Source organism: Rhipicephalus sanguineus, chromosome 1, assembly GCF_013339695.2.
Source record: "Rhipicephalus sanguineus isolate Rsan-2018 chromosome 1, BIME_Rsan_1.4, whole genome shotgun sequence".
Taxonomy (NCBI): domain Eukaryota; kingdom Metazoa; phylum Arthropoda; class Arachnida; order Ixodida; family Ixodidae; genus Rhipicephalus; species Rhipicephalus sanguineus.
Genome location: NC_051176.1, coordinates 109,530,352 through 109,544,347, shown reverse-complemented (window position 1 = coordinate 109,544,347; position 13,996 = coordinate 109,530,352). Strand labels below are relative to the sequence as shown.

The following is a 13,996-nucleotide window of genomic DNA, read 5'->3' as shown; positions in this document are numbered from 1 at the left end:
TTATCGCTGGGATAAGTGCACTGCCATTGCATGCTAGCAGAACAGACTCGTGAGAGAAATTCCAGATGTCTTAGTGAAGCTCTTCTTTCGTCTAGTTCAGTTTACGGCTTCTTTGCGCGTGTCTTGTGGCACTTAAGAATGCACATGATCGTGAACTATTATTTCGCCTTCCTTAACGCAGGTGATCAAGATGCTGTTTGTCATCGTGGCGCTGTTCGCCTTCTGCTGGCTTCCTTACCAGTTATACAATGTTCTCCGGGAAGTGTTCCCCAAGATTGACAAGTAAGTTTTGCACTACTGCCTAGAACGTCATGCTATGATTGTGCGTAGTTCACTATATGTGTTATTAAGCGCCCGCGACAGTGTGGGGCGCCATTAGTACTTGTGCTGTTTAACTTTACCTCGAAAATTTTTTAATTGTATTAGGGAGTCCTAATTATTTTGTTTTATTTCAAACTGGGCTCCTTCAAATCGCTGCATAGGTACAACACATTTGCGTATTTTGTGGCCAGTATTAAAACATCCTAGGATGTTTTAATACTGGCCAATACCTAAATACCTAAGGACAATACCTAAATAGGTATTGTCCTTTGAGCAACGGTGAAACCTATCATATACTGCAGTCAAATGTTAAGAAGACGTTCACAACAAACAACAAAAATTGCAAGCCGTTTAGGCTCCTATACGAGAGTCATAATCACTTTGATTGATTGATTGATTGATTGATTGATTGATTGATTGATTGATTGATTGATTGATTGATTGATTGATTGATTGAGTGAGTGAGTGAGTGAGTGAGTGAGTGAGTGAGTGAGTGAGTGAGTGAGTGAGTGAGTGAGTGAGTGAGTGAGTGAGTGAGTGAGTGAGTGAGTGAGTGAGTGAGTGAGTGAGTGAGTGAGTGAGTGAGCGAGCGAGCGATGCGAATGAACGCTTGCAGGTTTTCATTCCTTCATTCTTGCACTCGATTATTTGTGCTCAGTTATACACCATAATTATGTATTAGTATCTGTTTGGAGACCCGTGAACTCGAGAACCAGACAATATTTCAGATTACTTAAACATTATCCGCTAAAACGCACCAATCTACGATGTCAAGTATCAGCTGATTTCAGCGGTTCATCCACCTCCGAACCCATTTACTGCCATGCCATGGCACAGGCCCCTACTTCAGGCACCGCAACCTCGGGAAAACAAGAAAAACTTTCATTGAAATGTAATCAATTTTGTCGCTGTCCGTTCAGTATGACTGCTGTGGCTTACAAAATGCAAACACAGGTTCCGCACACTCTGAAAGTATGCGTGTCGCACAAAACCCCGCATAAAATTGGCAGAGCATGTTAGCGCACCCACTTGTAAAGTACAGACATATATATATATATATATATATATATATATATATATATATATATATATATATATATTGGGGCCGGGATTAGAGTTATATGCCCAGTGATGGAAAAAGTTACGTTAACCTGAGCCATGCGGCTAGGGTGTAGATGTTGGGATTTGTGACGACCACGGCGTACTAGAAAAAAAGGACAGCTGCAGAAAACCCAGTTCCATGTTCTTAAGTTTAGCCACAGAAAAATATGCATGAGGATAAGCGCTGCGCTCCTCCATGGCTGGGTGTCTTCGGAGATCTGTTTTTCACAAATGCTTTAATATGATAGCCATTTTAGGGATAGTCTAGGCAAATTTACGCCTTTGTTGTCGCGAGTACGCGCGTACGCATGCCCGCGTATGCGTTTCATCGCCTAAAATGTCACTATGTTCCATGCAGGTACAAGTACATAAACATAATCTGGTTCTGTACACACTGGCTGGCCATGAGTAACTCCTGCTACAATCCTTTCATTTATGCCATCTACAACGTGAGTATTGATCACCGCTTCTTTTCATATGATTTGCTGCTTGAACCGTTTGCGCCGAGTTGCATGCACGCTTTGTAGGAATACTAGTGGCATGTGAGGTTGCATTACCCACAAAAATTTCCAGCAGCATAGTTTTACTGATTTTTTCACGCACAACTCGCGTAGTAGTTCTACTGAAAACAAGCCGCCTGTCTGAAAGCCCCGGACTTGCGTCGTAATGCGCACAAAACCGCTTTGCTGTTGAGTTCAACACGGCACTCTGGACACGAGTTCACCAAACTTCTCTTGAGCAAAGACTGATTTACATGTGCTCTCGCTTTCACCACGCTCATCGCAGTGTTCGTTTATTACTCAACGGCGTCGCTAAGTTAGTCAAACGCAAAAATGCTCTTGCGCAACAGGAGTTTTGTGTATGCAGGCATTGTAGCCATATTCGTGTATAAATCAGTTCGCGTATGCTGGAGCGATATTTATGAACAGGCACTGGCTTATTGTGATCTCTAACTCATAAAACAGTGAAAGCAGCCAGCCGGGGAGCCCAAACGTTGGCCCCTCGCTCGTGGGCGAACAGCTCTTGCGTAAAACATGCTCGGCGAATGAATGCCTGCCAGTAACTTTACACTCCAAAGGGTGCCAGCGCGGTTGTAAGCCGCTTATCCATTAAACATACTGAGATCGCACCTTTTTCTTAGTGTGATACCAAAGACGTGGCGTCAGAAATAAGCGTTACACTCGCATCGTGTCTGCATTCTGCATGCAGAGTACGCGGGTAATTTTAATTGCGCTTCTATATCCCAGCTCGTTCTCGCAAGGAAGTTCGTACGATACATAAGTGGCGTGTGAGAGCAAGTGCTACAGGCAATTATGATACTGACTGTGAAAATAACTCCAGAAAACATTCCCTTTGTATTAAATAGTGGTCGTTGCCGGGCCGCTTATAGTGACTTAACTCCTCACAGTCTGACCAGTACCTTGTCATTCTGCATACGAGTCGCTATCTGGCCTGTACTTGTTCCTATGCACGAATGACACTTGAGTGCGAACTTCTTTGTGAATACATGCAGTCATCTTGAACCGTTTTTGCGATGAAACCAATAGCTCCCTGCGACACATGCTTGAGACACACCGCTGCCATGAATCGGGGCTTAGATATGCGAGTGATGTTTTCAGGTAAATTAGGGTTCGTTCGCAATATACCCCAACCGATCGCGACAGCAAAACAAAAGGCGCGCTAGCGAATGACAAATAGAGCGCTGTTTGGTGGACCCGGCGGCCGCAATGCCCTCAAGACGTCAGAAGAGCGCCATTGCCCTCTTTTTCTACACTTCCTTCACGATGGCGAAGGGCTCAACAAATGATCGAAACGACTGGCCTTTGCTACGCCACTTTGGTGATGACCCTAATGACGGTGGCAAATAAAGTGGCACGCACGGGTCACACTATCATTACCGCTTACCATAAAAAGAAGGAAAAATTCCGATTCGCCGCCAGAAAGTGCCCCAATTGTCTGAAAAAAAAATTATTATATGTACATCAGCAAAGACGGTGTTGTCTAACTCACGTAAGCTCAAGAAGCAAACGAAACAAGAAAACGAGTGTGGTCTTGCGGACCAGCCCGTAAGGCGCACTAACTTAACGATGCAAAGAAACTTGCCAATGGCGTTGAGCTAATGCAAGAACAATAGGAAAGCGGTGGTGGCCACCACTCGATAATGTCGTTAGCGCTGAGAAATTGTGCCGAACGTGCGGTGCTTGCGCTCTGCTTAGCCGCCTCTTCTCCCCCTTTTTTTTCTTTTTGCTCCCCTCAACCAAGCACGTCGGCGCTGTTATAGGTTGTCTTTGGTCGCAGCATGCTTTTCTTCCCTTCCTGTAACGCCACCTCTGCCCGTGCGGGCTCTTTTCTCTGTCCAGATCATTCCCCGCAAACGTAGCAGAATGAGAAGTGAGGGCGAGCTTTGAGCCTGCAGGGGGCGCAGCTACTTTCTGTACGGGATGACTATAGTCGGGCAAACCACACAGGTACGTGGATCGCTAGGAAAGACTCCAGCGAAAGAGAGAAAAAATATATATATAACCACGAATGGCTGCCCCAGTCGCCCTTTTCCAACCCTATACTCCTTTCCTCATGCAACACGCACGAACTGCGCTTCTTCCTTTCGCTTACTTTTCCAAACTTGCATGTTGCCCGAGGATGAAATAAATAGTAGAGAACGTACTGTAGTACACGAGCTAATTTATGTGGCACACGTCGTTGGCACGCCGTCCCAAGCGTGCACAGCGTACATCACTTGTTTCTTATTCGTTCTTTTTCTTTTATTCTTTTTTTTTTCAGAGAAATTTGGCTTGCACGTTTTGCACCCATTACCTACGTGTATCTTTTCGTTTGCTTTTTCCTGCTCTGATGTAGTTTAAGATGTATCCAGCACGACAGTAGTTCGATCTTTGCGCAGATAAACTTGACACCGAAGTCGGGATCTTCAATTGCCCTCGGTCTCGATACAAACGGGAGGTTTTGTAGGCACCACGCTAAATAGCGCGAGGAGTTAGCGAGCTATGATTACTGCGCATGGACAGATTTCTGCGGCAGATTTGTACGCTGCCAGTGTCCACTAGTTTTAACAATTATTGTTAGATGCTAACGCACGCAGACATGACTTATCTCAGGAAAGACGGCCACGCTATCTATAGGGCGCCGCTCTATGTAATTGAAACTGCACCCACTGTCTTCACATATAAGGAATCGTCTTCTTGAACAATTTTGTACTATCGATCTCAACAGATGCTTCTGACGCATGGTGTTCGTACTGCAAGTATTAGTGACAGCAGGCTCTTGTTTACAAGATCCGGCTTGAGTTGCTGTTTCTTTCTTTTCCTTTTTTTTTTTTTGGTTTCGTCCCATTGCGCTTAAACATAGATTTTCCTACAATATTTACTATAGGAAAGTGGCGCTGCGATCGTTCAGCCACCATGGGAATGATGGGTAGTACACGGATTTGCCTAGCCTCTCCGTGCTTGCGGCTTCGAACGCACTTGTAGCTTTGTTTATTGTTGTGTTTTGGTTTTTTTTTTCTTTTCGAATAAAAGAATGGCTCGTTGTTAACCTCGTCAGCTGATTTGAGTTGGTGAGCCTAAAAGGGATAAGGTGGTGATGTGGAACTGCTCAACTTTCGCTTAACTTCGTCTTGCGACGAAGCGGCTGCAGGGCACACGGAGCCACACGGAGCCGAAAGAACGAAGATTAGGCAAATCCATGTACTACCCATCATTCCCATGCTGGCTGAAGCGCCATGCGTTGCAGCTCACATAGATGCTCACAAGAGCGCCACATTTTGCTCTAACGTGCTACATATGCGCCTAACAAGACACGCTGCATTAATTTGGCAAGGCCTGTGAGATTTCACAGCGCGCGCGACAAGTCACGCGCGCTGCTTCATCTCGGAGATCTTGCATCATGAACATTTGTTTGTGCTCTAGTATATCAATAAACCCAAATTTACGATAATCATCTGAGGAGGAGAAACGTGCGGTGCGGTGCAAATAATTATGGTGTAGCATTGAATTCCTTTGATACCCGCTACGCATTACTCGTGTATTGTGCACTTTTATGCCTATACACGGCATCAATGCCGTTTGCACTTGCGTTATCATTCGGCTGGTTTCGACTATTCTAAAAGGCAACTTGGCGGTGTAGTAATATGTTAGCGTAGCGTCGCTCGCTCAAGTTAATGCAACCACTTTTCGCTGCGTTAAAATCCTTCAGTGACCTTCACTGTATGCTCAAACATTTTACTGCGAAAGCAAAAACCGCTGGGGACTTCCACTTGGCAACTATTGCCGATAATTATGTCACATGGTATACTATTTATATGTTTTTGTTTGTAGTCTTTGCGTGCTTTTGTGAAAACCAAAAATGTAAACATGATAATCGTTGTGCGTAATCATCAATGTTTAGATAAGGCAAGACAAAACAAGCTAAAAATACGCGGATCAATCTTCATGTGCCTGTTTTTCTTTTATTGTTTATTGAGTAAGAGCTCGAAGGACACATTTTTTATTTCTTCATAGTCAGTTCCATAGGCGTGCGCAGGGTTCCCCATCAAGGGGGGGGGGGGCAAAGGTTCGTCGCAGCGCCCCCCCCACCCTACTAAGTCAATGTACGGGGCAGATTTTGCGCCCCCCCTCTTAGGTGATTAGGGGGGCGGCCGCCCCCCCTGCCCCCCCCCCCCCTTTGCGCACGCCTATGGTCAGTTCTAAAACAAAACGCCTATGGAAGAAACACCCTTTTCTAGGTCTGCTATGGTCAGTGTATTGAGATTGACAACTGTGATATTCTCACATGCACCTTTGTGCTAATAGCCGTTCCCAGGAACGTTCCCAGAGAAATATAATGGCCAGATAGCAACGCAAATTTAGTGTAAGCTCACTCACGCGAGTGAATATTTTTCTGCCTTACGCTAACATCTAGTCCTATTCGCCGAACCTCACCAAGACTCACAGTGGCGTATTATTGTAGATATGAGGGCTCTTGCTGAGTCATTTGCGTAGCATGTTATGGAAGAGTGTTCAAAGCTGACGATTTCATCTTGAGCTATAGCATAATCGTGAGCAAAATTATATTGCTTTTTATCTGTAAATTACTACAAACCTTCAATACGTATGCACATTTTAAGCCAGGAACATTATATAATGAAGCCAAGAGCAATGGAAACGTTCGCGTGTAATTATTTACAATCATCTCATTCCAGAAAACGTTACTGAACAACAACAACAACAAAAAAAACGAAACTCATGAAAACGCGTGGTTTAAACACTATTGGCAATAAATAGAGGAAGATAACCCATGAGCGAATGGTAGTAATCCATTTTTGTACAAAGGCTGATGTTATATTTGTGCCACAAAGGTGAAGCCAGAGGGGGGAGGGGCGCTGGCGTTCGACCCTCCCAAAATTTTCAGTTTGTATGTACATATAAACGCAAACACACATATACACGCATACATAGAAGGATCAGACCCCCCCCCCCCCCCGCCCAGGAATAAGATCCTGGCTAAGCCCCTGGTATGCCACCACGTCTCGTAAAACAGCTTATGTAGAACTGGAGTAGCCGAAGTGATTTAAACCTCAACCTCTCCACAGCAACCCAGGTAGATCAGAAGAGAACAGCTTCTAGCCAGTCATTCCTGCACGCGTAGCGCGTGGAAGTGCTCGCTCCATTTCGACTAGGCCTAATGCAGCACCGAACAATGAACAGGCAATATTTATTTACAAATCTTCTGAAGCGCTGGCCAAAGTCTCGTGCCGTTCCCGCAGCCGCTGTCGGCGACAAACGCAGGAATTATACGGCCACGTGGGCGTCCTGCGTGGCTTTTCTTTTTTTCCGTGATAACTCTAAATGATCTCAGAAAGGGCATTACACAGGCTGAGGGGCCAATACAGCTTGAGTAAGATGAGGCAGCGAAGCCTCGCTTAGGCAATCAATGGACACGTCACCACGTAATCAAACATGTGTCCATGGAAGCCCGGTCAGAAAGCGTCTATAAAGGATATAAGTGCTCTCTACAATCCACTAGCTAAATGAGCATTTAAACGTCTGTCCGAGAGATGGCGCTGCGGTGTAAGAGATCGTAACTGAAATCTAATAACGTTGATGATGATGATTAGTGGTGTTTTGTGGCGCAAGGGCCTGGGTGGCCAAAGAGAGCCATGTCTAATGTCGAGTTAGCGATGATAATCTAATTATGTTACTTGTTCCCTCTGGTGATAGTAGTGGTCTGGCTAACTGTTCAGCTAGATGAAGAGTTAAACCGTTCCCTGTAGTTAATTTCACATTAGCAATGAATGCTTCTCCTAAAGCTGGACAAAGCAATTTTCGTACCCGAAGTTCAGAATGCTACAACGAAACAGCCAAATTCGGAGTCAACACCCTACAGAAACAGAGTCGCAGCTTTTTCTGTCAAGTATGCATGGGACACATGCATTGATAGCAGCTTATATCAGAAGCTTAGCATTTCCACTTATAACAGAATATACACGACGAGTATAGGCTTAATAAGTTTCCTATACCACGTAATCTCGGTTCTTTTTATTCCGATACTGAACGACTTAGGAAATGAAGTGTATCAGAGTGAGCGAATATTTTCGCGCATTTTGCAATATTTAACGTTTACAATGTACTTAATGAGTGCGCACTGTGCATAAAATTTGTCCACTCTCGGTGAAAAAAGGACAAAAAGCATATCTTCGCATATTTCAACTACAAACTCCGTGAAATTAATGAAATTAATGCAGAACGCGCGACTTACTTTCCGTGTGATCGCGAGCGAGCGCGCGGGCACCTGGCGGCATTCCGCGGCTCGCGGTAACTATGCAGTTCACAATGCTCAAATCAGCCAATGGCTGTGGACTTTGTGTTTATGGCGCGTTCATTTGGGTTTAGGGAATCATTTGTAGAGGGAAGAGCGATTTCCAGCTGAATTTGAGAACTACGGGCCGCGTGCTGCGCTATAATGTTCGGCTCACATGTCCTCAGGAGCCTCGACTACCGATCGGCAGAATTTCCTGACCATGCTCAAAAAGTGTTGCAGGGCCCCTTCGAAATAAGTCGTATTTGGAGAAATATTAAACCTGGGTGCTCATATCTAAATATATCACGATGGAAAATTTTTCAATGCAATACTCGCTGCACCAATTTTGATGTGGTTTGTTGCATTGGAGAGAAAGACTTCGAATCGTCAAACTGTAGAGAGCGGATTTTATCTTACGCTCATCATTTCCTTTTAAGAATACTTGCTCCAAATCGGGAGATAAAAATATGCAGTATCACGTTGCGGCACACTTTCATTAACTGCACATAGTGACGCATCTAAAGCGCACATAATTTTGAGTAGGGCTTTTGTCAAACATCGCAAACACTGCAACAGTTTCACGTAAGCCATAAATAAGCACCGGAAGTTTTTCCGCTTTCGTTTCTCTAAAGAAGCAGTTTAACCATACGATATCGGGTTCTGGTTCACAATTACGGATTTGTAAACTTCGTGCTATAACTTTTCTTGTAATTTACGGTATTACCGGCAAATTTCGCAAAAAAGAAAAGTGTGAGGCTCGAAGTTCAAGTTCCGCTTCCTTCAGTTGTCGCTAGAATGTAAAATTTTCCCGCTCACATGCAATAAATATCGTTCAAATCGGTTCATAAGCTGTGTAATAAGAACATTTAACACGTATTTGAACAGGGAAATGTTAGCTTGCATTACGCTGGAGTTTCTTCTTAATAGCCACAATATGTTGAAACTACTCTCAAACAGATTGCAGAGCTCACAAGAACGTCCATGCTACGCTCTTGTCCGATCGCAGTCAAATGCAATCCTTTCATTACCTCGTGATAACATAGTCATGAAGAAATGAGCAGTAGAAATTTTATTGACATGTATACTATTAAGCGGCTTCTACAAACACAAGAAAATTTCGAACACCGATGAAACCATTTCTGAGTTATGTCCTCGAAGTGCTATCGAACACTAACGGTTGTGTAGGAGATATGATAGATCTGATGGCGGCGGAAAGTAAATGTAAGTCCGGTATCAAGCTTCCCGGGGAAGCGATCATTCTTACAGCAGAGCTGCACGCATAAATGGCGGCTCCCGGGGACGTGTACAGAAAGGGTGTGCAAAGGAAAAGTAATCCTTTTGCACATTTTGTGTAAGAGGCGCGTCGGAGGCGTGAAAGAGTAATAACAGGTTGGTGCGCAAAGTTCGGAACAGCTGGATGAAATGCGAAATTGCCGGTTTGGAAGCTAAGGCTTCGGTTGGGCGCACAGTCGATCACGTTGGAGTTGAAGGAAAGGCAAAAAGAGATGCGTTAAGCAATACCTGCCACAAACACGGGGGTGTAAGACGTGTGCCTGTTCGCGTAAAACTTTACTAGTACCCTTAGCAACGCAGTAACAAAAAAAGTGAAAGCTGTCAACAAGAGTGAAGGGCGCTAGTTTACAAAAACAAAAACAAAAAAACACCTTTACTTTTCCTGGTTGGCTAAGCGACAAACAGGTCGAAAGATTTGATAAAGTCTTCCTTTCTGGCGAGTTTGGCTGGCAGGCAAATATGATTTCTTTTAAAAGCGGTGCCCTCCCCTGTGAGATAGAGGAAATATTTCCCATTAGCGCCTTTATTAGCCACCACTTTCTATGCAGCAATCGCCTCCCCTCCCGTGGAATGTCAGTTTATCGCTGTCAAAAGAACGAGCTCCTCAGCAGTACCACTTGGCTAGATGGACGTAACAAACAGGAACATGGTAGTTATAAGGCATTCATGACGATAAACTCGAAGGATCCACATCTGTAGGCTTTTCCAGAGCATTCTACAGAAGTGACCAGGATATTTCTTACGTTATACTAGATTAAAGAGTTACTAGGTCCTCATTTAATGCTATTGCACAATTACTTACGAGACAGATATCAGGTTGTAGTTATTTTGTATTATCATTAAAAACCCAAAACGACTTTTTTAATGTACCACAATGATCCATTTTGGGCACGTTACACCCCCCCCCCTTTTTTACGCTCATAAGACACCTCTTAATTCTGATTAATGCCTATCAACGGTGTAGTAACTATGTGTGATAGAGATCTGCATAACTTTTTAGGTCGGTTCAAAGGAATGGATGTAACAAAAATCCCAATAAAACTGAATTTCTTTTATTCTTATCCCGAAATAAATCGTCACTATGCATTATGCCTATTTCCATTGGTAGTGATTTAGTACAGCAAGTGAATTTTAGATTACTGCCAATATTTACACGCAATTGTGCCCATTCGGAATGGGCACAATTGCGTGTAAATATTGACAGTAACCTAAAATTTCAGCTTCATGTAACTTATACCAGGAAGAAGTTTCACATGGGATGCGCATATCATTAGGACACCTCCATTAGTTTCACGTATATGCGTGGCCTATTATCATTATTTCGTGTTCCTATACGCTCTCACATTAACTGCTGCCAAACCTCCTGAGGTAACGCCTATACTACTCACCTAAAACCACTGCAAACTATCCAGAACCAGGCGATTAGAGTAATTACGTCAAGTCCAAACACCACCGACGCTAAGCAGTTAATACAAACAAATAACGTTCTGGACGTGGGCGCCCTTGTCAAGTGTAACGTTGGCATTTTTATTTTTAATCTAATAAACGTCTCAATGGCGCTTGATCATAAATCACCTCTAATGAACTCAACACGTTTAACGCTGCATAATAACTCCATTCTACCCAAAGTTCGCGCTATTTATGGCAAACAGACTGTTCACTTTGCGACCATATTACTACGGAACACGTTAGCATTCGTTATAAAACTCCAGAAAGCACACAGACTTTGCCATAACCTGAAAAAAAAAAGTTTTATTATGCGATAAAGCGTATACAGCGTACGCGTAACTTGTTTTTCGTTTTTCCTTCTTTTTTAACGCGATAGCGTTAAAGAGCTCGTTTCGCAGAAATTCCGGCGTCACCGTCGTTGGTTGTGAGCGAAGAATCAGCATTGTCCGTGACCGAAAAATCGAGAATGACGCAAGTAAAATAAATAACAAAAATCTTTGGTTCGACTGAGAATCGAACGCAAGCCTTCTGCGTGGCAAGCAGGTGTTCTACCACAGAGACACCCAATGCTTGAAACTGCTTCGGAAAAAAAAAAACACTATATAAATGTCGTGTAGTGGGAGGAGACTCCTTATTGCATGTACGATTGCGTGGTAGAAGCGTAGAATCGCGCCAGGCGTCACAACATGTGGCTAACGCAACGAGTGGGTGTTTTAAAGGCCCGCCCATTACAAGGCTATCAGAAATATTTAATCATCATTTAATCATCAGTTACTCAACAAAGTGAGCAGCTGCGTAAGTTCGCGTGTTGCCTTACGGGCGCGTAGTGGGCCCTTCGCTGATTCGCAAAAGGAAGAATTATGGCGTAGTGGGCACCTAACAACTGTAGTTGCAGTAGGCATTCTAGGATAGTTTGAAACGGCCAATGTTACGCGCACAGTCGTTCGTTTCTTTACGGAACGGTTGAGGCATACACCGAGAACCGAAGCCACGGGCTAGCAGTTGAGACGGCGATGCGCACGGGACCCGACTACGCTATCGCGTTCTACGCTTGAAGGCGAAGCTCAAGTGTCCTGCACGTTTTTTTTTTTTTTTTAACTAGCGTTCTTGTGTACTTCACGCTATTGGTTACCTTCTTTCTAAGTGTTTTTTTCCTTCCCCTTTTATTTCTTAGTCTTACACTGTGTCAATTTGTAGCTCAGTTAACAAGGACACAAAACAAGTTATGAGACGGCATACCTATCGTGTCTCTCTCTTTTTTTTTGGGGGGGGGGGGGGGGGGGTTCAAACTATCACTGATGCACAACCAACTGGCCCAAATAGCCAGAATTCCGAAGTGTTGCCTAGTTTTATTGTATTACAATTACCGCCGATACAATGTTGTCTATAGATATTTTAGTTGACTTATATCCATATCTCATTCATTATTATGATATCTCATTCATTCAAATACTGTTGTTGCCAATGTAATTTTTGTGTTTACCATCTTCGGGAGGTCCCAATTAGGTTTTTACTGTGGGACCTCCTTACGTATAGCTCGATCTGCAATGCATGTTGCCGAATAATAAAAACCTAGCGAAAAAATAAACTAATTGATGCAAGGCAAACGTGCGCTGGCTCCAAACTGATGCAAAATGTTTGTGCGCTGGCTTCTACGCCACGTTACCAATGCAATAGTTGCCAAGCGCCATGCAAGACTATGTTTAGTTTGCCTCGCAAGTGCGAGAGAACATAAATGAAAGATAAATTTCTTTCACATTCCGCACCGCAGCAAAAAAAAAAAAAAAAAAAAGAGTGCTTCATTGACAGAATCTCCTCATGCTGTCTGACGACGACATTTCCAGTTTCCCCCAAACTACTCGGTCAAGCCCATCAATGCTCGAGTCCTTCAGTAACGTTTTTTGCTCACCGTATAAGTACATCGTTGATAGAAATTTTAAAATAGCAAAATGGATTTTGTATGTGATCGAAGAACACACGACAGCTATTCTCATAACACTACATCTTTACGCCTGTTGTCGAAGTTCCGTACCAAAATGTCGTTCTTCTTTTTTTTTCCTTCACTATACTCTCCCCAACCACTCCCTCCTTCGTATCTCCAGGAGCGCTTCAAGCGCGAGTTCGCCACTCGCTGTACCTGTGGCGGTCATCGCTACAAGTCGCCCAAGAGCCGCTTCGCCTCGTACGAGCAGGAAGATAACAACTCGACCATCATAGTCTCCATGCGACACTCGTTCCGGCTCAGCTTCAAGAATTCCTCGCCGCTCAAAGCGAGCACGCAGGTCTAATTGGAGTCACCCACTGGCGAAATCCGACTGGCGCACGCGCATCAAGGAAGATGATGAAACGGGAGACTGCGTGCGTCCCCGGCTATCCTGGCGCTATCTTCAGTCACGATGGCCGAAGCTGCGCGTAACCACCCCGATGTGCGCAGCGCCCACGAGCTGATGCGCCACCCCAAAGACGAACCGCCCACCGTGGCTCAGACGGCCGTGCCCCACCGACCTGTTTCAACGCTGAACTTGAGCCCCGAACTTGAACCTTGAATTCGAGCCCTGGGCTCTGTGCGTATTTATGCACCAGCGAGAGGGGGGTGCACGTGTTTGTGTGAGAGCATGTGTGTGTGTGTCTGTTCCACCTGTGACACCATTTATTCGGTGTTATGGAGACGCTGCGAGGAATGTCGTGTACTCGACTAACTTCGGGCTTGCCCCGGAAAACCTGTACCCGGCGCCTGTCAAAGCAGTGTTGTGGTTCTCGTGGTGCCGAGATTGAAGGAGCTTTGGCGTCCGTGTGTGTATATATACCGTCGAATGACGAACGGCATGAAGCCCTGTGTACGTGTTGGGACTGTTCACTCTGTTGTCTTTCATGAACGTTTTTTCGATCTGTTGTCTTGCTTTCTGCATGTCGTCTTCGCGCCGTGTTCTCTGCGTAATGAAATGAAAACACCGCGCGCTCCACTGACTTTCGCTTGCGTGTCTGAGAATACTGGACGCAAGAATCCGCACAGTCATGGCTGCTCGGAAAGCCTGTAAAA

The 13,996-nt window shown here is 44.5% G+C and overlaps 1 protein-coding gene across 2 annotated transcripts in view; it reads left to right on the top strand.

The window, feature by feature from the left end:
• Positions 1 to 13,332, top strand: part of LOC119395837 (RYamide receptor) — a 297,967-nt gene extending 284,635 nt beyond the window's left edge. The window contains exons 2-4 of one of the 2 annotated variants that reach the window (XM_037662848.2): positions 182 to 282; positions 1,781 to 1,871; positions 13,059 to 13,332. In XM_037662848.2, coding sequence (XP_037518776.1) covers positions 182 to 282; positions 1,781 to 1,871; positions 13,059 to 13,244 — 378 coding nt within the window. In that variant the 3' untranslated portion in view covers positions 13,245 to 13,332. Of the gene's footprint in view, positions 1 to 181; positions 283 to 1,780; positions 1,872 to 3,782; positions 3,892 to 13,058 lie in introns of those variants that run through there. The other variant, XM_049415783.1, reaches the window with a different exon arrangement.
• The last annotated feature ends 664 nt before the right edge of the window (positions 13,333 to 13,996 follow it).